Here is a 21,972-nt window from a genome sequence, read left to right as displayed (position 1 = left end):
TTTAGCGGATTGCGAACCGAATTCCATGAAATGTGTGAGTGTGGTGCCAACCATCGGGTTTTGCAAAACAAAACAAAATTCTGTCTTGGAAAATTTATAACAACCTATAACATGATTCGAGGAACCACAGCAGAGCAAATATTAATGCAGTATTCGAGTTTGAAATTTTACGTTATTTTGTTCTTCTGAACGTTTCCCTCATTAATAACGTTTGCGATACAGTGCTATAAACTGAATATTAAAAAGCCCCATGATACTAAAGCGACCATGCTAAAGAAAACAAGCTAATTGTCTTTATCCCATCAACGATAGTAACAAGTGCCGTCGAATTCAATACACACTGATAATGAGTATGTTTCTTGTGGCATTGTAAATGAATGTACTGTAGTAGACACCTTTTTGCTATAGTATATCACAACATGCGGAAAAGAAAGAAAATTCAACAGCTTCTTGACAAACACGAGAGCTCTGAGAAGCAGGCTTTTATTGAAAATTCCAGAGTGGGTTCATAATAAGAAAGAAAATCCGACAGCTTCTTTACAATCACGAGAGCTCTGAGATGCTGGCTTTTACTGAAAATTCCAGAGTGGGTCCATAATTCCTCTTTCTTATATGGACTTTTGTGCTTTGAGAATCTCTACGAGAGAACGAAACATATATGAAATTGCAGCTGTTCACTTCATTCGGCACCTTGCCTCTAGCTATGAGGTATAGACACTTTGTCAATCTTTCAAATATACACGAAGAAACATGAGTAACAGCTGTGATTCGTTGATTCAATATGGCAGAGCGAACCCTAAGGGAGCTTCTTGACATTTGGAGCCTTGGTTCCATAACAACTCCCTGGTTCAATTAATGATGCTTGAACCGCATTTTTCTACGCCTTTGCATGTGGCAACTGACGACTGATGACGTTATCTAATTTAAAGAGTTGGTCGGTAAAATTTGAAATATTAAAAGAGAACAAGAACGTTCAGATTGAATCGTCAATGACAGCTAATAATATGTTCTGTTTAAGCACACTCATTCAGCAAATTCAGCAAATTTAACAAGTGCATTCCAATTATCCTTGCGTTAATTCATAACATCAGCAAAATTTCCTCATTTCAATCAAAAGAATGAAAACTTCACTGGGATACCTTGAAACCAATGTACTTGTACTATAAAAGCTCAGCCTTTTCTACCACGTAAAGTCTACAAATGGTCGTTAAACAGGAAACAATTCGCCGTTTGTGAGTGAGATGTCATTGACAAATAAAAGGTTCTAAGAGACAAAATCAAGGAAACAGATTTCAGAACCATAAATGTTAATAACTTTTAGCCTTGAATAACATGTAGTTTCGACAATGATCATAATATCCCGTTCAATGTAATAGGTGTGTCAAACGGTAATTTCAATAACTTAAAGACGGGAGACTGAATCACATCAGACCTTAATGTTTTAACATAACTGAGAAGGTTTGTGTGATTGAGTTCACGTGCGAGAGTGTGTGGAGGGGCGAGGGGTATGTGTGTATGGTGGGGGGGGGGGGGGTTAGTGGAGACAAAGGAAAACTTGTTCAATGTTCAAATGCACAAACTTGTTATAGCGCTTTACAGAGCTTATGTCACTGGAAACAAATTCTACTATTTAAGTTAAGACCAAGAACATAATTTAATTTTATTTGATTATTTATGTGAAAGAGACGACGCAAAGTGCAAAGACTCGAAGTAGATAAAATATGCTGAGGAACGTTTATAGGAAATCTTGAATCGTTGAAATCACGCAGATATAAGTAAAAGTAAACCAAACAAATATGAGAAACAAAACAAAGTAAGACCGAAGGTTCATTAAATCTGTTTTCTCTACAAAACTAACCGGATACACCTCGCACCTCACACATGCAAAAAAACTTACCCAAAATACACTCTCAGATGTATAGGTGTTTAAACGTTCGACCAATAAAACCGAAACCAGGTAGATATAATTACCTTAATAGATCTTTACATAGTATTTTAACTCATTAGTCACGTCATACTTTCGTAACGCTCAAAACCGATTACCCAATCAGAGAGACTTAATCATCAATGTTCATACGTTTAAAAAAAAGTCTATTATTATACACATCCCCGCTAGCAAATGGTTTTCATACATCAGTAAATGTTTGCCTAACTGTGATAATAAGATGCAAATCATTCATTACATATACATTTGGTAAGATTTCATCATATTGATCATGCGCATAAGCTGTAGCTTCAAGTACACATTTCCTGCTGCAGTTTGTCAAGTCGTGTCATCGTTGTCGTAAGTGTGGAGAGGGTAAGCTGAAGATAATACTGTTTACTGATAAACCGCGTAACATGGAAAGAAGCAATCGGCTCACGTATCTCTTCCTGCTGGTCGATGTATCGTTTGAGTACTCTGAAGCTAGGAGTAAGTTTAAAAGCCCCAAACCTACTCGAATTGATGGTTTAGTTAATGCTACAGCAAAATCTGGCCAAAATTTAAGTCAATGTAGTAATTTTCATTGAACAAAACTCTTTATCTGTATTAATTACCGAGTAGTAATTTCCATACTATACAACAAATTACCTTCCCAGGTTAGTTTCTTTCACAGTGTTCAAAGTCATCCGTATCGGCCCCCATTTTTGAGCAGGCTATAATTCTTTCAAAATTACTGTTAGAGTTTCTCTGATCCTCCAAGTAAGTCCCTTATTATGGAATGAGTAACATCTTGTTTACATTCTTGAACATTTGGTAGTATTTCCGATAACCTTTAATGTGGAAATTTAGATTGTGTTTTCACGGACATAACAGGTAATATCCAAATTAAAACTACCACAAAAGACCACAAAGTACACACAAGATGTCTGCTAAGGATATAATAATAACTTTAGGTACATTGATAAGTACCAAATGTTTTGGTGAACGAGTGCGAGGGGTTAATACAAACTGAAACTTCCACACTAGAATCTTATGATTAGATGTTTTTTTTGGCATGGGGTGGAGTGCAAAGGGGGGGGGGTGAGGAATACAGCTATGGTATATTTGAGTGAAAGAATATGTCTTCATGTACTATAGGATGTCATATTAGACTTACCGTCCATCCTCCGCCAGTCATATTATACATATACAATATATCGTCTATACTATAGGATGTCATACTAGACTTAACGTCCACCCTCCTCCAACAGTCATATAATACATATTCAATATATCGTATATTATGTAGAATGTCATACCAGAGATACCGTCCATCCTCCTCCGCTAGTCATATTACCCATATATACATATATTTGTAATAGGATGGCATACTAGACTCACCGTCCATCCTCCTCCGCCATGATCGGCGAACATCTCCATTAACTTCCTCGTTTAAAATTACATCAGCCGCTTGCAGACTTGCGCATTGTAACGCTGCCTTACCCAATCATGTCACGCCATGACATTTTGTAGCTTCTATTTACATACATTCTAACGGAAGATAAGAAGGGACTTGTCAAGATGGCATGGCCAACTGGTAGCAAACGTCATGTAATACGATAAAGACCTTTTAATGTTTCAACAAGCGTCTTCGGTACTTTTTTTCAATTGAAGCGAAACGGCGAACCGCCCTTGATGGTCACTTTAGTCATTCATGAAGATTATCTCAGTTATCATTCGTAAAGCACAGGGCTCGCAAGATGGGGAACCAAAGAAGGGAACTTTTCTGCGTCAACTTTTTCACATTGTTGATGGGATGGAATGTCCTTGCATCAATAACGGTAAGTTTCTCAAATTTTGTATGGACTAGCCGCATGCAAACATTTAACAACTCCGTTACTTTTTCACATAATAGTAACTTCATTTTTGGTCTTCTTTCAAAATTAAAAATTAGCAATGCATAATTGTTATCGCTGCAATGTTTGTTACACTAAGTTGTATTGACCATAACTCATACCGAAATACAGTTAACAATTTTTGGGGAAGGTATTCAATAATTTCACGATATGTTTGTGAATATTGACATCTCAGCTTTTCAATATTCAAGATATAAAAATGAGAAATAGAAAAGTTGTTTTAATAGGTGATGTAGGTTAACCATAAGTTAATTGAAATAGTTATTTTACGAAACAGTCCGATGAATGCTGCACTTCTATTTCCAGTTACCGAGTTAGCCAAATCAACGCTGTCTTTAATATATTATTCATGTTATTTTAATACGTCAACGGGACCCCCCCCCAAAAAAAAATACATACAATTTTTTGTTCAAATATGTAGACGATAGTTGAACGTAATGTTTCGTGTTCATAATTCCTTACTCGACCTGTCCTAAAAAATCAAACAATTAAAAAATTAATACAAAATTAAACTACAACGCATATGTATTTTATAGGACTTACTTCATATATTAACAAGTGTTATATTTTCTCAAGTCGCGACTTCTACATATTTCTTGTCTAACAAATGAACAAAGAAAACAAATGAACAACGACTTTGATGTAACGTATTAAACTAGTTAAAACCAATTTTATAAAGATTTTTTTAAATCTATTTTGAATCAAGCTCAATATACACAGATTTTTAATTTCGTATAATATTCATTTTTCAATATATTTCATTATAAGAAATTTAGCTCGCTTTGCAGACGTATTTTTAAAAGTTTGAACCAAAACTTGATCTATGAAATGCACTAAAACCTAAAAATGATGTTTTCATCAAAATTTGCCCTCTCTGTCGAATGACGATTTCCTTTGACAATAAAAATGTTTCAGCTAGGAAAACCGCAGCTTGTCATTTTGAAATAAACTAAGAGGATTAAGACTCAAATCATTCAGTTAAGAAAATGTCCTTGTAAGGAAGAAAATTTCTTGTATCCATATTGTTGATTTTTTCGTAATGATTCGTGTTCATAATTCTTTACTCGACCTGTCCTAAAAAAAAACTAAAAAAAAAAAAAACGTGAAGTAAACTTTAAACTACAACGCAAAGGCATTTTATAAGAACTTCTTCATATATTAACAAGTGTTACATCTTCACAAGTCGCGACTTAGTTTGATATATTTCTTGTCTAACAAATGAAAGAAGAAAACAAATCAGCAAGTACTTTTGATGTAACGTATTGAACTAGTTAAAACCTATTTATTTGAAGATTTTTACTTGTCTATTTTGAACCATTAAATCAAGCTTGATATACACATATATTACTTCGTATAATACTCCTTTTTATGATTTAAGAATATGTAGCTTGCTTAGTAAACGTGATTTTTAAAATTTTGAACCAAAAGTTTGATCTACGGAATGCACTAAATAATAATATTCATCATAAAAATTTGCTCATTCTGTCGAGTGATGATTTTATTTGACAGTAAATATTGTTTTCAGCTAGGATAACATCAGCTTGTCATTTTGAAATATACTTAGATGATTAAGACTCCAATTATTCAGCTAAGAAATATCCTTGTCAGCAACTTTCTTGTAACCATATATTGTTGATTTTTCGTCATGATTCGTGTTCATAATTCTTTACCCGACCTGTCCTAAAAGATAAAAAAAAATAATAAAAAACGAAAAGTAAACTTTAAACTACAACGCAAATGTACTTTATAAGACCTTATTCATATATTAACAAGTGTTATATATTCACAAGTTGCGACTTAGTTTCATATATTTCTTATTTCTTGTCTAACAAATGAAGGAAGAAAACAAATGAGCAAGGACTTTTGATTTAACGTATTCAACTAGTTAAAACATATTTGTTTGAAGTTTGTTCTAGTCTATTTTGAACTACTAACTTCAAGCTCGATATACACAGATATTACTTCGTATAATGATCATTTTTCAATGATATAAGAAAATGTAGCTTGCTTAGCAGACGTAATTTGTAAAAGTTTGAACCTAAAGTGAATCTATGAAATGCACTAAATAACGATGTTCATCATTAAAATTTGCTTATTCTGTCGAGTGATGATTTCCTATGACAGGAAGATTTTTTCAGATAGAATAATCCCAGTTTGTCATTTGAAAAAATACTTAGATGATTAAGACTCAAATTATTCAATTCAAAGATGTCCTTGTAAGGAACTTTCTTGTATCCATATTGTTGATTTTTTCTTGTCATCCCTGTCGGTAAGTCTATAGATATTAAAGTCCATGTATTTGGATCCCTGATTAGGAGCGTCTCAGATTCAACAATTTATTTAAATTGGAAATGACATTGAACAAGTTCACAATTTGACAATGTTGTCGATACCTTTTTCCTTACAAAAACCTGAAACGTTAAACGTGTCAAATAATTCATCGGTTTGAATACTTTCAAGTTGGTAGCCTACTTATTGAAAAATTCTGTAGACGTGTTCTTTTTTTCCATCTATGTTAGGCGCCATATTAAAAAAACCTATGTATATCTTTTTTTCAGTTCTTATACACTATATTGACAGCAAAAATATCATCCTACTTACTTTGGGAGTTTACGTTGTGAGACGTACAAATTGAAACGGTTTTGAATCTCAAAGTGTTATTTGAACATTCGACCACTTTGTATAGGAAACTTAATTGAAAAATATTTAACAGCGTTCCCATTTAATATCCCGTGAATTGTCTCCTTATTTTTGTACTTAAAAAATTACTTCTTGAATCTTATTCCGACAGCGTTAACTGTTTGAATCTTTCTTCCTCCGATAAACAAAAGTTTTGATTCTATGAAAAACAGGCTAAATATGTTTTCTTCTAAATTTAAATTTTGATAAGCTTGGACGGAAGCATTGTTGCTCCAAAAGCCATTGGTTTTTAACTGCAAATACAATGTTTAGTTCATATTTACGGTGAGAAAGATCAAACCTAACACGGTGTAAACGTCGCTGATTTCGTGACAGTCTGTTTCTACGACATTTATTCAATTGTGTTCTCCAGTGTACAGTTGAAAGCGATTCCGCATTACGAACTTCGGTATTTTTAATAAACGTTTTCACAAATGATAGTCCGTTTTGATAATTTACACTCAAAGTAGCATGCCTGCGCCTACTCATTTTATATTATTCCTTTTAACTAGGATAGGGAGATCTCAAGAAACTATAGTTTAGAAGTGAAGCCCAAGAACCACGAATGATATTCATTTAACAGTAACAATTTATTAGTTGGCTTCACAAATTTGGTGGCTAAAAAGTGTACTTCAGTTTCATTTCTGTTTTCGCCTTATTATGTAGATGTGAATAGATAGGCTTAATATGCTCTTTATTAACAAATTTATTTTTAACACAATTATTAAACCATAATATATGTGTTCATTAAAAAAAATATATAAACATGTGAAGGTAAGTATAAGGCAGGATTATAAATTTGCTTTCAGTGTTTTTTCGAAGCAGCATTATATGAAAGGAACCATTTGTCGCAAAACTAAAGACGAGATTTAATGGGCAACAGCCCATGTTACTTCTTTGATCAAACCGATTCTATGTTTTAAATTCAAAACTCAAGATGTGTTAAATTGTATGCATAACGGTTATGATCAAATTTTTTACAAATATATTGATCAAATTAAGCTATCATTTTATCGAAATTAAGAACGATTTTCCTTTGTTATATTCAGGATAACCTTTTGTAATAACATTTTTCGTTGTTAGAAAGATATGACATTACCATATCCTAACACTGTAAACATTTATGTGGGTTATGTGCCTAGAGTCACAAGCTTTAAAAGATTACAGGCAACTTGAAAGACGCATTAGACCATTTTATAATAAAGATAGAAGTAAAATGCAGAGGAAGGAAACTGTCGAATTGATGCATTAAACACCAAGTTCATCCATATATAGTATATTTCACTATCTTTGATATAGTATTTTTAACGATTCAAACAGGGTCATGCACACACCGTTATATAATTTTATAGTATTATGATTCACGTGCGAAGTTTTCTGGTTTAACAAAATGATAGCGCTCATAATCTGAAAAGCTTGGCAAAGTATATGAGGTTATAGCACGACAAAAATCTGTGTTAAAAATACCAAATATCGGCATTATCTTTTACCTCGGCCTTTTGGTTACCAATTCGTTTACACATCTTTGTGTTCAAACCAGAGGATCTGTGTCATCGCACTAACAAAAATTGCTCGTACAGTCACAAAGAAATAGCTTAACAGTATAGGGAGGCGTATGCATGTTACCATGCAGCTCAAATGTATGTCGAATAAATATCATACCATTGTGACCTTTACACGTTAATGGGAAACGTAAACTTGTTGTAAACGTGATGGTTATAGTTTGGGGTTAACTATCTTCCAGTTTATGTTTATTGTAGATCTGTACAGCTTATACTATTTAAAACGATATAGCAGATTTTTAACCTTTCGTAAAGCTACACATCAGTGGTCATTGAGTCGAGTTGTATTCTAAGAAATTTACAAAATACATGGTAACGTACAAGTTGTTGTTCACACTCTTGCAATTTTAGATCGTTACCGCTTGTTTCTGGACATAGAAAACAGATTGTTAATGTTACATAGAGCTACATATCAGTAGCCAATGAGTTAAATTCACATCATCGGTATAACTTTATTTCATGCTCGCAGAAAATGTTGCAATTTGGTGAATAATGAAAAGATTAAGATATTAGATTTAACAAATATATAAATAATTATTGTGCACATATACTTGCCAGGGCGATATTTCTCTATGAAAATGACTTGTCCGAGCAACTAAGCGTTGATTCCGTTCGTAAATACGAAACAGTATCTCCATTTTATATCCAGGTACCAGACAAAGGTACTGAGTTAAATGCACGCGATGTAATGAAATTCATAAAAAAATATCAGAACATAGGGATTGAGCATCTGTTAGTTAATTCCTACAAAGTCTTTGTTCATTGCTATCGATGTTTTTTTAAAGCATCGGTAAATATAGGATCTTCTGCCAAGAATGTCTATTAAATTTTATACGTTTTCCTGTCGAATGTTATCGACAAATTGCCTTATTTAGTTGGGAGACTGTGGTGTGGAACTGCACTGGTAATTTTGAAAACAGAATGAAAATGTTGCTTGCGAAAACAATAAAATGATAACAAAAATGAGTGACAGGAAATGCAAAACTATATAGCGGTGATTGTCAACTCGCTTCACGGCGGATATTTTCGTGTAAGTTCTGCATTATACATCACGAAATCGAAACGAAAAAAATAAATAAAAAAGAAGCCAATTACAACATTGTCTGGGGAAAGAAAAAAAAGCAATCGTAGTATTTGCTGATCAAAAATATCAAATTTTTCCTACGAAAAACAAAAATCATATACCGACAAGGAAATAGAGAGAGAGAGCCAAACAAAAATGGGTTTTGGCAGTTGTTGTTATTCCGTGGATATCTGAATCTGATAACGAGAAAAGATGTGCTCTTTGGTATGGCTGGTCACTTTGCCTAATATGCTTCTTTAAAGAAACAAACGATCCTTTGTTCCAGAAAATGTGGTTTACACCGACCTTGCTGTACGTTAGTTGTTTCCGTAAATACTATTGTCTTGTTTAGATTATGTATTTGGAATTTGCGATAAATTCAGTAACAATGACAATTTTACGCACTTATAACTGGAGTTCGTCACAGAATTAATGCCTTAACATTCAATAAGGTGAAAGGAAACGTAAAAACATGATTATTTTAATATTGAACCTTTTCTAAACTCCAACAATTCATTGATATTTATGTGCATTAAGGATATTAAAGATCAGTCTATACGTTCTTTGTCTTACCATGCAGGCTTCTGCTGACGTCACTGATCGATCATCGAGTAAGTTACCTTTTGTTATTGACTATATGTATAATTTCTTACACTTAAGCTTAAAATATTCACAACCCCTTTACGATTCCAGGTAATATTATTCGTATTTGAAATCATTTGCACGTTTGTTCATTAATGAAGATGTTTCCGTAAGAATAAACTTTAATATAATAAAGCAAAAACAAAATGGTCCTATAGAATTGTATACAAATTGTTGAGGGAGGAGGGAGGAGGGAGGAGGGAGGAGAGAGGAGGGAGGAGGGAGGAGGGAGGAGGGAGGAGGGAGGAGGGAGGAGGGAGGAGGGAGGAGGGAGGAGGGAGGAGGGAGGAGGGAGGAGGAGGAGGGAGGAGGGAGGAGGGAGGAGGGAGGAGGGAGAAGGAGGAAGGAGGAGGGAGGAGAGAGGAAGGAGTAGTGAAGTAGACATGTTATTCATTGACAGACAGCTTTCTCGATGGTTGTTGAGATGATATTATTGGCCCTGAGTAGTCGATGTGTATGCTAACCGGGCACTCGTTTTGGTGAAGGGAAAAAACTGCATGAAATTAGGAATAAATACAAAAATTAATAAATCAATTAAATGACTCTTCCTTAGATAAAGTTAATGCTGCTGTCATCCATTATTTTCTGTTATAGGTTTATCTTACTTTCTATTTCAATCAACCGAGAACCCGAAAGATTGCCAAGAAATCCTCAGTAAATGTTCAAATACCCCAAATGCATCTGGTGTTTACAAAATCAAACCTGCTGGTTTCCCAGAGCCGTTCGAAGTGTACTGTGAAAACGACTCAGGCAGTAATGGATGGACGGTAAGTTGATAACGTTCGCTAAGCTTATAGTTTCAAAAATTCAAAATATAATACTGGACTAGTCAATAAAATTGACCAACGGAAGACCCCAAACAACCAGGAACTTTATAAATGAACTTTTGTTTGGGTTCCTCTTCGAACAATAGGAGGCCCAGTTTTGATTGAACTTCAAGAGGCAGCATTAAAATTTCATGAGAAAAAAAAAGTCATGTTTTTTTTTCTCCAAATATCAAAATTTATGCACGCTGAAACGAAATATTCAGTGACGTAGTGTGGACGACTCGAATCAACTTTTTTACTAACTTGCCAGTTAAAATTATTTACTGGTGAATAAACAATGTGATAGTTATATTGAAGAGAAAGTGTTTCACCCTGCTTGTTGAAAACCTCATCTCAATTTCTTGCCTGTGACATGAGGTATTGTTGATTGAATGTTACCTATCTTTGGCTGGCTAAACCTTCAACTACTCCAGGAAGTTGGATCACAGTAGGAGGTCTGTGATGTCATCTGGGCACATGCTCTTCAAATCTTTACTGATGTTATTATAATTCTCTTGTTGATTAATTCTTTAACCTGATAAATTTATAATGTTAAGTTAGTTTGTCAAAGTTCTCCGTACTAAGAATTTTCATCAAAATATATCTTTGTTGTAGAAATGTTATTTATAACTGTGAATAAATGATTAAGAATTTATTTAAAAAGCATGCATATTTTTGTCAGGTAAAGTGCCATGATGACATCTTCCATTCTATGGTTGCCAGATGGATTATTTGGCAAAATATCATAAAAAATTTGAAAAAAAATCAATTCTACGCGTTGGAAACATCCTATGAGGATGTGGTTTTAGCCTAAATATTCAGAAAATGTTGAAAAAAAAACAGTTGCAGCCACAAAAAAAAAAAAAAAAAACTTCATTGTGCAAGAAATTAACATAGGCCTACCTTGATTCTGTTTCATTACGACAGGTAATACAGCGACGGACGGATGGATTCATCAACTTTACTCGGAATTGGGACGATTACAAGCACGGTTTTGGATATCTGGGAAGTGAATTTTGGTTAGGAAATGAAAAATTCGCTTACCTAACAAATCAAAAGAAGTATCAACTTCGTATGGACTTAACGAATGCTGCAGGGCACACGTATTACGTGACTTACGACGATTTTCGTATCGCCGATGAATGGAGCCAATATTCTATTCAAAGACTTGGAAACGAAAGTGGCGATCCAGGTAAATGTTCTGTGTTTACATTTCTGTTTAATCTCAGCAAAGACCGATTTTCATCTTATTTCATGTTTTCGTAGGAGCTATGCTTAAAGAAGGAAATGTGGGTACCTGCCAAGTTCCTCTTAAATTGCTAAAGGTTTCTATTAGAGTTTCTAGTAGTATTATTGAAACATATATTTATCACCCCCCCCCAAAAAAAAATCGAAGAATTAAAATTTGAATAGAATTATTATCCTTAATGTAATAAAACAATACAACAATTTCTTTCTTGTCAAGTAGTGTTGCGTACGTTATATATAAGGTTATTCGCCCCCCCCCCACCCACCCACCTGTCTGTACTGTAGGTGATAAAGGTAATATCGGAAGCCATTACGATCTATATCTGGACCATTTAATAATTTCAATGCCTCAAATATGTCACAACCACCAACTGAATTTTAAGATGATCTTTTCCTTTACCTTCTCCCAGGTCCATTTATCGAGGAGTGTCCATCGAATACGAGGTTTTCTAAGAGTACATGCGAGAGACTTTGTACTGAACCCAATACGTGTATTAATTCAGCATCTATGGAAACAGAAAGGTGCATCTGTCCAAACGGTTATATGATACAAGGAGAGAACTGCATACCTCAAAGTCAGTGTGGATGCTTTTTACAAGAAAAGGGAAGTGTGCTTAATGTAAGTCAATGGATCAGTGAGAAGTTTGTTGCCTTTTTTGCTCATTCAACCTGCTCCAAAAGTAAACGCTGATTTGGTCAACTTCTTCCATAAGCTAATAATGGAATGGAAGATGTTGCAGCACTAGACAATTCCTCATTTCCACATGCTTTATCACATATAAATACGATGTTCCTTCTTCGCTAAATCTTTCATGTTACTGTGTGCATAGAGTATTCTATGAAATATTAATGCATGAGCAATACGTGAAAAAACACTGGTTATGGTAATTTGACTTAAATTCATTAGTGAAAAGTGAGTCAGCAAATAGTTTTTGATAAACTGAAATTTTTAAGGTCTATTTGCCATGACAGGACGGTGAATCATTTGTCAATTCTGACTGTACTTCCCGTATAAACTGCAACGAAAATCGGCTGAGTTATGAAAATGACTACCGATGCAGTGACGATGCAACGTGTCAGGAGAGAGACGGTGTGAGAAGATGTATTTGCAACGATACGTATGAAGGAGATGGGGTAACGTGTATTCGGAACGAACCTCCGAAGGATTGCTACGAGATATACAATACAGGGATCCATATCGACGGGGTTTATACCATCTATCCTACTGGCTGGGAGGATTCTGGCTTCCAGGTCTACTGTGAGATGTCAACGGACGGAGGAGGATGGACGGTAAGTCTTTACAATCCACAAGAGAGGGATAACTTCTAACCGTCTTGGTCGAGTTGCATGTGGACCCACGGGCAGTGCATGTCTCTAAGAAAGGAACTATAAAGCTTCTTCTCAATTAAACAGGACAAGTTTGTCGATATATCGAGTCGATTGATCGTCAGTTTGTCTGACGTTGAATATCAAGTTAATTTCAATACTCACCGGAAAGAGGACTTCACATAACAAATTTGAGTTTTGTTGTGCTGAGTGTGTTTGTTGGACGCGAGATGTCCAATGAACTTACGATGTTTTATCGCTACTCTATAGCTCTCAATTGCGTAAGCCTTATGTCGTCTTGAATTGAACAGCTTTTAGACAGAAATATCAGTATCTAAACATAACGGTAACGTCAATAACTTTCACGTTTGGCCTGGTTGTCTTTGCGAGGGAAACATGAGTAAGGGTCTGAAGATTGAAGAGCAATACCGATCTTTGGCAGAAATTGGATGCTTGCGATAAACATATCTTTACGTTTGTCAGATGGAAGATGCATTGGCACTACTATATTAGGCTATATTATATAAATACATTCCTATTCATTTGCGCCATTTTAGAACTTTGGCGATGCATCAATTTACCTTTTTGTTTTCTTCCGTACAGTATTATACGATTTCCTTATCGTTACTAAGTATTTAAAACACGTGTTTACCGGTAAAACGAGTTGCGAACCAACTTCCATGAAATGTGTGAGTGCGTTGCCATCCATCAGTTTTTGGAAGAAATAAAACATCTGCCCTATTTCAGATTAAAGTGCTGGAGTAAACAATGAACGGAAACAGGTTGGAACGATATTTAACTTTATATCATATTTATATCTTTACATATTTCTAGATTCTACAGAACAGGACGTCTGGTTCAGTTAACTTCTATCGTGGTTGGAATGCATACAGGGACGGGTTTGAAAGTCCAAGCGGGGATCACTGGCTTGGTAACGACAAGATTCACGACCTTACAACTCAGAAGACCTACCAACTAATGATTGACCTGACAGATTCAGCTGGTTCACAGTTCCACGCCCGCTACTCCACATTCAGAATTGGAGACGAGGGTAATAAATATAGACTCTCTATAGGCTCGTACACAGGAAATGCAGGTTAGTGTATTTTGCAAATTTATGAAGCTTTTGTTTGATAACGTTAGTTTTTAATGGTTTGGGTGCATAATAACCTCTACAGAACTTCACAGGATGCTTGAAAAATGAATCTTGCTAAGAGACTACAAAAAACAAACAATGTAAATATGAACATGTAATATGTAACCCATTTTCATTTCAAAAAATTATTATTACTCGAAAACTACTGCATGTGTAATACATTTAATGATGATTCTAATAAACCCCACACGACATCGTGGCTAAACTCAGTGAAGGGAACGGAAAACAAGTATGTTATGATAACGCTATTTCCTAGAAAACTAGAATATAAAACTATGCTTATCATAATTACTTACAAAATACAGGCGGTAGATAAGATGAAATTTCTTAATCATGATCATTTTCAAAGGTTAGCTTTACCGAGCTGCAATCAAGTTTAATATATTTTAGACCACTTGCACATTTGGCATTACGCGCTCATTGGAAGATGCAGTTATTACATATATCATTATTAAAACAAAAACTGAGCCCAATGCTGTTCAATGCAAATGAGCATAGCTTGCTGATCGAAAAGACAATGATGACCGTTACTGCTCGAATCTGAGTAACATGGAAATTCAGAACACTTTAAACATTTGAACCTTGACACAAAAGCTGGGCTCTATTTATTACACTATTATCCAAATATCACTTGCAGTGTCATCGCGATAACCGACAGAGTTGCGTTGTTGGCGGGATCACGTCCACTACACCTCTCTATATTGTTTGTGTGTTACTTGTTTTTAATATTTGGAAAAATTTAAATCACAGCGGTGTTCATATGATGTCCCAATTAGTCACTTAACTATGATATCATTAATATGAACAAATAGTTACATAGTTCAATTGAATGTGCCTCATGAATGCACAGCACACATATGGAAGTGATGATATTGACATGCATATGATTTGATATTCAATTGGTGAATGTGTCTCTCAGAGGTGGAAAACAAGTTTTAAACTAATACACAGTTGAGTAGTTATAATCTGGTTGCAAAAGAAAACCTTCATGAAAGATGCAGTTTTTCCTTTAGGTTTGCCTTCAATGATCCCTGAGACAAATTAACCTAATTGCACATTTCTTTTACATCGGATAAATTGAGTACATTTGAAAACCAATATCTACCAACCTGGCTTACAAAAAGAATTAAAGCGTTGAATTTTCTAACTGACATGGCGATAAATCATATCCATTCATCTCACCCCCCCCCCCCCCCCTCACTAAAAATGACCGTGCTTCATTTCGCACGTAAACACAATCACATATTAACATACAAGCATGTATTTATGAATACTTGCAAGCTTGTTAAAATATAAACTAGATTAAATACGGTTATGGAATAAAAATGGAATAAAAAATCTTCAAAATGTTTAACCTCATAACATGGTTATTGTTAGAGTATTTCAGTTCCTTTGTATGCGATGTTGATTATATACGTCCTCATTTCCATTCTTTCAGGTTATGACGCCATGAAATACAGAAACAATAAACCTTTCAGCACGCACGATCGGGACTACGATCATTGGAGTAGTGTCAACTGTGCACAGAAGCATCGCAGTGGCTGGTGGCATTATTATTATTATTATTATTATTACAGCTGCTACCGCTTTAGTTACGGTGGATACTATTACTATTGCACTGCTTCTAACCTCAACGGAGACTACCAATACAGCGACTACCGCGGAATCTTCTGGTATAATCTTCCTGGGAACGATTGCGGCATCGATGGTACAAAAATGAGGATACGACCAGTTGGATAGCAAACAATATCTCTCATACACATATAGATTGTAAAATCTGGACCCTGAGATATCTTTATCAATCATCCATGTTAAGTTTCAATTTACTCGTCAGTCATGGATACAACAACTTCGTTGGACTATATCATTTGTTATCTGATTCAGAGAACTATTGAGTATTACAACAACAATGAGGACACATTCAAAAGTATAGGACTTTCTGCAGTCTATACAGAGACAGTGGAAGTGAAAGGAAAGTTCATATAGGAAAGATACATATATTGCTTCCATTTCTTTACCATTTTAATGTAAAACACGAACTTCTGTGTACGCTTACCAAAACGAAAATATATAAGTAGATACAAATAAAGGAGTCTCGATCTGTCTTTATACAAATAAAAGAGTCTCGATCTGTCTTTATTTGAGTGTACGTACTCTACATGATGTTTTAAAGTTTTCAGTTGTTCCTGTCTGGTATGAATGACCTTTGGAAGATATTTTTCGCTTGCGATAAGCATCTCTATACCGTTCTCATAAAAAAATATGGGCACTACTTGTTTATTAGGCTATATTATTTACGTACATTCTCATTCCCAAATTTAATTTGCAACATTTCAGATCTTTGGTGAAGCTTGATTTTACCTTTTTGTTTTATTCCCTAGTATTGTACGATTCCTTATCGTTGCTATGAATTTAAACACACACGTGTTTACCGGGTTGCGAACCGAATTCCATGAAATGTGTGAGTGTGATGCCATCCACCGGGTTTTGAAAAACAAAACAAAATCCTGTCTTGGAAAATTTATAACAACCTATAACATGATTCGAGGAACCACAGCAGAGCAAATATTAATGCAGTACTCGAGTTTGAAATTTTACGTTTCTTTTGTTCTTCTGAACGTATCCCTCATTAATAACGTTTGCGATACAGTGCTATAAACTGAATATTAAAAAGCCCCATGATACTAAAGCGACCATGCTAAAGAAAACAAGCTAATTGTCTTGATCTTGATCCCATCAACGACAGTAACAAGTGCAGTCGAATTCAATACACACTGATAATGAGTATGTTTCTTGTGGCATTGTTATTGAAAGTATCCTATACTTTTTTTGCTTTAGTAGGCCTACATCACAACGAGCGGGGGGGGGGGGGGTGGGATTGAAAATCCGACAGCTTCTTGACAATCAGGAGGGCTCTGAGATGCAAGCTTTTATTGAGAATTCCCAGAATGGATCCATAATTCCTCTTCCTTATATGGATTTTTGTGCTTTGAGAATCTCTACGAAAGAACGAAACATATATGAAATTGCAGCACCGCCCCCTGACCCAGCTGTTCCCTTTATTCGGCACCTTGCCTCTAGCTATGATGCATAGAGACTATGGTAATCATTCAAATATTTCATGAGGAAATATGAGCACCAGTTGTGATTCGTTGATTCAGTATTGTAGAGCAAACCCTTATGGGAGGGAGTCTCTGGACATTTGGGGCCCTGGTTCAATTAATGAATCGTTTGAACCGCATATTTCTACGCCTATGCATTTGACAACTGATGTCTGATGACGTTATCTAATTTGAATAGTTGATCGGTAAAATTTGAAATATTGATTAGGAACAAGAACGTCAAGATTGAATTGTAAATGACAGCTAATAACATTTTTTCTGTTTAAGCACACCGATTCAGCAAATTCAGACAAAACATTCAAACAAACTGCTAACAAGTGCATTCCAATTATCTTTGTGTTTACTTATAACATCAACACATTTTCCTCATTTCCTCATTTGACAGACAACAAAAGGCTCAAAACTTTACTGGGATTTTTTGAAACCAATATACTTGTACTGTCAGTCTGTTATACCACGTTAAGTCTACATATGGTCGTTATATAGGCTAACAGGAAACAATTCACCTGTTGTGAGTGGATGTCATTGACAGCAGAAAGGTACGAAGAGACAAAAATTAAGTAAACAGATTTTAGAGACATAAATATTGATAACATTAAGCCTTGAATAACATGTAGTTTGGACAATGATCATAATATCCTGTTCAATGTAATAGGTGTATCAGATGGTAAATTTAATAACATAAAGACGGAAGTCATATCAGATGTTCATATTTCAACATACCCGGGCGGGTTTGTGTGCGTAAGGTGGGGGGGGGGGGAGTGTGTGTGTGGAGGGGATTGCATAGGTAGGTGTTGCCTTAGCTATCAACTCGAGGACTTGTGTTCTGGTACACACCTTCGCTTTGAGGATATTTGGTGTGACCGTCAATTTGAGGACGTCCTCTAATTGTAAAATTGGAAAAAGGACTCAAAGTGTTTTCAGCAAGCTCCAGTATCAGTATGGGGGATGTCCTCAAATTTTTCACCATCAGACACAAATTTGGCTGAACTGTGTGTATGGTAGAAAATCATTTTACGAAGAGCGCCCTCCTCTGTTCTCGAATTGACGTCCTTGAATAGATGTCCTCGCATTGAGGTCCTCAATTTGTTTATGTCGTTTTAACGTGTTCATCCTTAAGTGTCACTTCATTAAACTGTGTATGCATTGCCTTTTAATTCGCTGTTGTATTTATCTTTAATATTATCAGAGGAGCAGTACTTTCAAACTAGCCAACATGTATTTTAACATTTCACATGCATCTTCATAGGATTTTTAAGTTCAAGTGCATTGACTTCTTTTTAATTTTCTATATTGCTTAAAATGTCATTGCTTACTGAAAAACAACTTCAAAACCAGTTTCCATGTTTTTTTTTCATCCCTACGACCATTATATTTGGTATTCCGGGATAATATTTAGTCTGAGCTTTCTCACAGACTCTAGCATTGCTTCACGAACTTACAGATGACGTTATCAATATATTTCGTCGAGTCTTTCACGATATGCCGTTTGTTTTCAGGGCTGCAGTTTAAAGTTCTATTGGTTTCTGTTTGCCACGACAAAAGAACTTCGTTTTATCGTAACGATTCTCAAACAAGAGTGAATATTCTATTGATATTATTATTGAATATTGAACTGGGCAGTTCTGCTGACCAGTTGCCAAAAACGTTAAGTGCCTGCAAACGCTAAAAATAGCGATTTTTTTTCAACTTTCTACCATTTTATTAGAAATTTAGAGTGTAATTTCACGGACATAACAAGTAATATCCAAATTGAAACGACCACCTAAATAGACGAAAGCACACACAATGATTTCTACTATGGAAGTTTGGACAATTTTAGGTACAACAATAAGTACCCAATGGCTGGGTTGGTGATTACCATTATTTATTCTAAGTGAGAGTATGCATATTAATATGAGTGGGAGTGGTTGAAGCAAACAAATATATATATATATATATATATATATATATATATATATATATATATGTATGTATATATATATATATATATATATATATATATTTGCGTGAGCACTGGGTGATCTCCTTACCTGGGAGTCGCCTTCAACGATCCCAGGGTTACACCTTATCCTTCTTTGAAATCCTGGATCAAAGCCCCCGGTTAACAACCATGATTCTTTCGATCCTGTCATTGCATTTCCGAGGTCTCCATAAATTAGTGGAGTGTCTTAAGTTTTTCAGTGACATTTTTATGGACATATCTCTGAATCCAGGTATGCTCGCCACACGAGAAACATCCACCCATCCAGTTCGGCCCGTACGGATGGAAGGAAGATGTTTTTAATAAGAAACTGCTCGAGTGCGTAAAATCTAACAATGAACAAATACCTTCATTACTAATAGATAACATTTCATGCGGTTTGTGGCTTACGATATCTCCATGTTCTCGCCACTTGAAATATGAACTATATAAGCCCTTATTTTTGGCAACTTTGAAGATGTAATCAGCTAAGTCCTCCATTGATGGGAAATCATCTGCGTGGATGAATGAACCTGCCGGAGCTAACCGTTCGTAATCCTCCTTGGGCGCGCCCACAACGATAGGAATCGCTTCTATTTTAGTTAAACTATTCCAAAACTTTTCTGTTATGTAACCTCCGCAACAGCTATTTTCTAAAGCCAATAAAAACTTGTACTGTCGAAAGATATCTCGGCAAGTCGGATCACCTATGAGACAGGTCAAATTCCCACAATCACCATACATATCAACGGGTATATGTTTGGCAAAATCGTAGACAAAATTGTATCTATGCCACATCTGTGTGTAACAATGACTCGAAATCCAAAGCACAAGCTTGTTCTTGCTCTCAAAGTTTGAATTAGTAGACAGCTTCTTGCTAACCCCAGGAGGGTAGGGTACAAACTCCCCATACGGCAAATAGATGTCAGCGTTCGGGTGCCAGGTCTGGGTTACGTTCAGTGTTATGGCATCCACTAGTCTTTTATCGGGTACCAACTTCCTGGAATTAATGGGACTCTCTTCTGTCGTATGCACCCAAACCTGATCGTTTGTTCTGAGTTGGTGCAGTTGTAGCCACTCCCAAGTTTCTAATCGTGCATTGATGACTACATAGTCAGCCGAGCAGATTGTACAGAGATCGCCCCGTGAGTAGGAGACTAACACAGCATATCCGTCACACGTAACAATCCTTTCTTGGGAATACCGTCCGTACCAATACGGCGTCGACTTCACAATCACCATTCTATGAGTGTAATCGCCGTCGACAATATTTCTACCTGCCCTTACTAGTTCACATGGACACGTTTGCATGTTAAGATGCAAATCCTTCTTGAATTGAACTGAATGAAATTTTTTACTTTTAACTTTGAGCCAATCAAAACTGATATATACCGGAGAAAATAAATTTTTCAGGGAAACTGTGAAAATTGCCGAGAAAATGGCTACAGTTAGCAAAATTCGCTTGAGTCTTGATTGAACGTCTTGCGACATTTTAAGCTTCAAATCTGGTACAGGGTCGATTCATTCACTGATAGCCCAGTGGTCACATGCGATATCAGATAGTGCAATACACGCCGTCATTGATAAGTCCCATGTAACTCTATACCGAAGCTCACATCTTCATCATACCGATCCATTAAATTAAAATAAACACATTTTCAGACGTCAAATGAAGCCCTTTATAGTTCCGACTATAACCTTACATCCTGGGCTTAAAGATAGGATATATGTTGGTACACGTGACTCTATAGGAGCCTAGCTTATATAGTTAACACAGCCGCATGATTCTCCAAGTATATAAGATAGCCATTATATAAAGCGCAACAAATGGAACGAAGTTTTGCTGTCCTCAGCCCATACATACGTCGTTGTTCATATATGGTTGCGTTATATAAAGTACGTCTATATATGTAGACGACACGTTCTCATAGTTCGCCAGGCAACTGGTCTGGACTTCCCAATTTGTAATGACTGTACTGCGAGTTACAACAATACAGTTCACAGGTATACGTCTGTACATAGGAGATGACCCGTGTGGTAATTTGCCAATGAGTGACTGAACTAGTAGGCATATTGATAAGTTAGTAATGATCGATATCAGACGCAGGGGTAATATTTGCTTCCTGTACATTGCTGTATAAGTTTCCGATTTCCTGTTGGAAAGTGAAGTATATCATAACTTAAGCAAGCTTAATAGGCCGTAATTTGTCGGCTGGCTATACTCTTGATTCAAATTCGAATACAGGTGTATAGTGAAAACAATTTCCTCCTAACCATTAATGCATGCAGATTACTGTAACTCATTGGTAAAAAACCATTATTACGCATCGACAAAACACGTGGCCATTGTCATTCGAATTAGATGCAAATCAGACCAAGTGTTTCAAAAGGTGTGTAAGAAAGTAAACAGAAAGAAGTATCGTAAAATGCCTTCCTTTTTTAGGGTTTTACTACAACTATTTTTTTTTTCCGTTTCTATTCAACATTTTCTTTTTACAAAAACGCCAGTCTTGCAAATCTGGTTACACGTCTACTTTGTTTGTTTTCCACTGTTTTGCATTCCATTTTCAAATTCAGTAGAATTTC

The 21,972-nt window shown here is 35.6% G+C and overlaps 2 protein-coding genes across 2 annotated transcripts; one reads left to right on the top strand and one right to left on the bottom strand.

The window, feature by feature from the left end:
• Positions 1–3,586: 3,586 nt before the first annotated feature.
• Positions 3,587–16,372, top strand: LOC139973523 (uncharacterized). Its single transcript, XM_071980258.1, has 8 exons — positions 3,587–3,744; positions 9,704–9,734; positions 10,360–10,532; positions 11,499–11,763; positions 12,230–12,438; positions 12,792–13,109; positions 13,980–14,241; positions 15,740–16,372. Exons 1-8 carry the CDS (start codon positions 3,664–3,666, stop codon positions 16,039–16,041), a joined length of 1,641 nt encoding a protein of 546 aa, XP_071836359.1. The 5' UTR covers positions 3,587–3,663; the 3' UTR covers positions 16,042–16,372.
• A 3,209-nt stretch (positions 16,373–19,581) lies between these two features.
• Positions 19,582–20,697, bottom strand: LOC139973848 (alpha-(1,3)-fucosyltransferase C-like). Its single transcript, XM_071980722.1, has one exon. The coding sequence runs from the start codon at positions 20,695–20,697 to the stop codon at positions 19,582–19,584; it is 1,116 nt and encodes a 371-aa protein (XP_071836823.1).
• Positions 20,698–21,972: the final 1,275 nt, after the last annotated feature.

The sequence above is a fragment of the Apostichopus japonicus genome, chromosome 9, assembly GCF_037975245.1.
Source record: "Apostichopus japonicus isolate 1M-3 chromosome 9, ASM3797524v1, whole genome shotgun sequence".
In the NCBI taxonomy this organism is placed as follows: domain Eukaryota; kingdom Metazoa; phylum Echinodermata; class Holothuroidea; order Aspidochirotida; family Stichopodidae; genus Apostichopus; species Apostichopus japonicus.
Note: the sequence above shows the minus strand (reverse complement) of the source record. Positions and strands in the feature narration are given on the sequence as shown.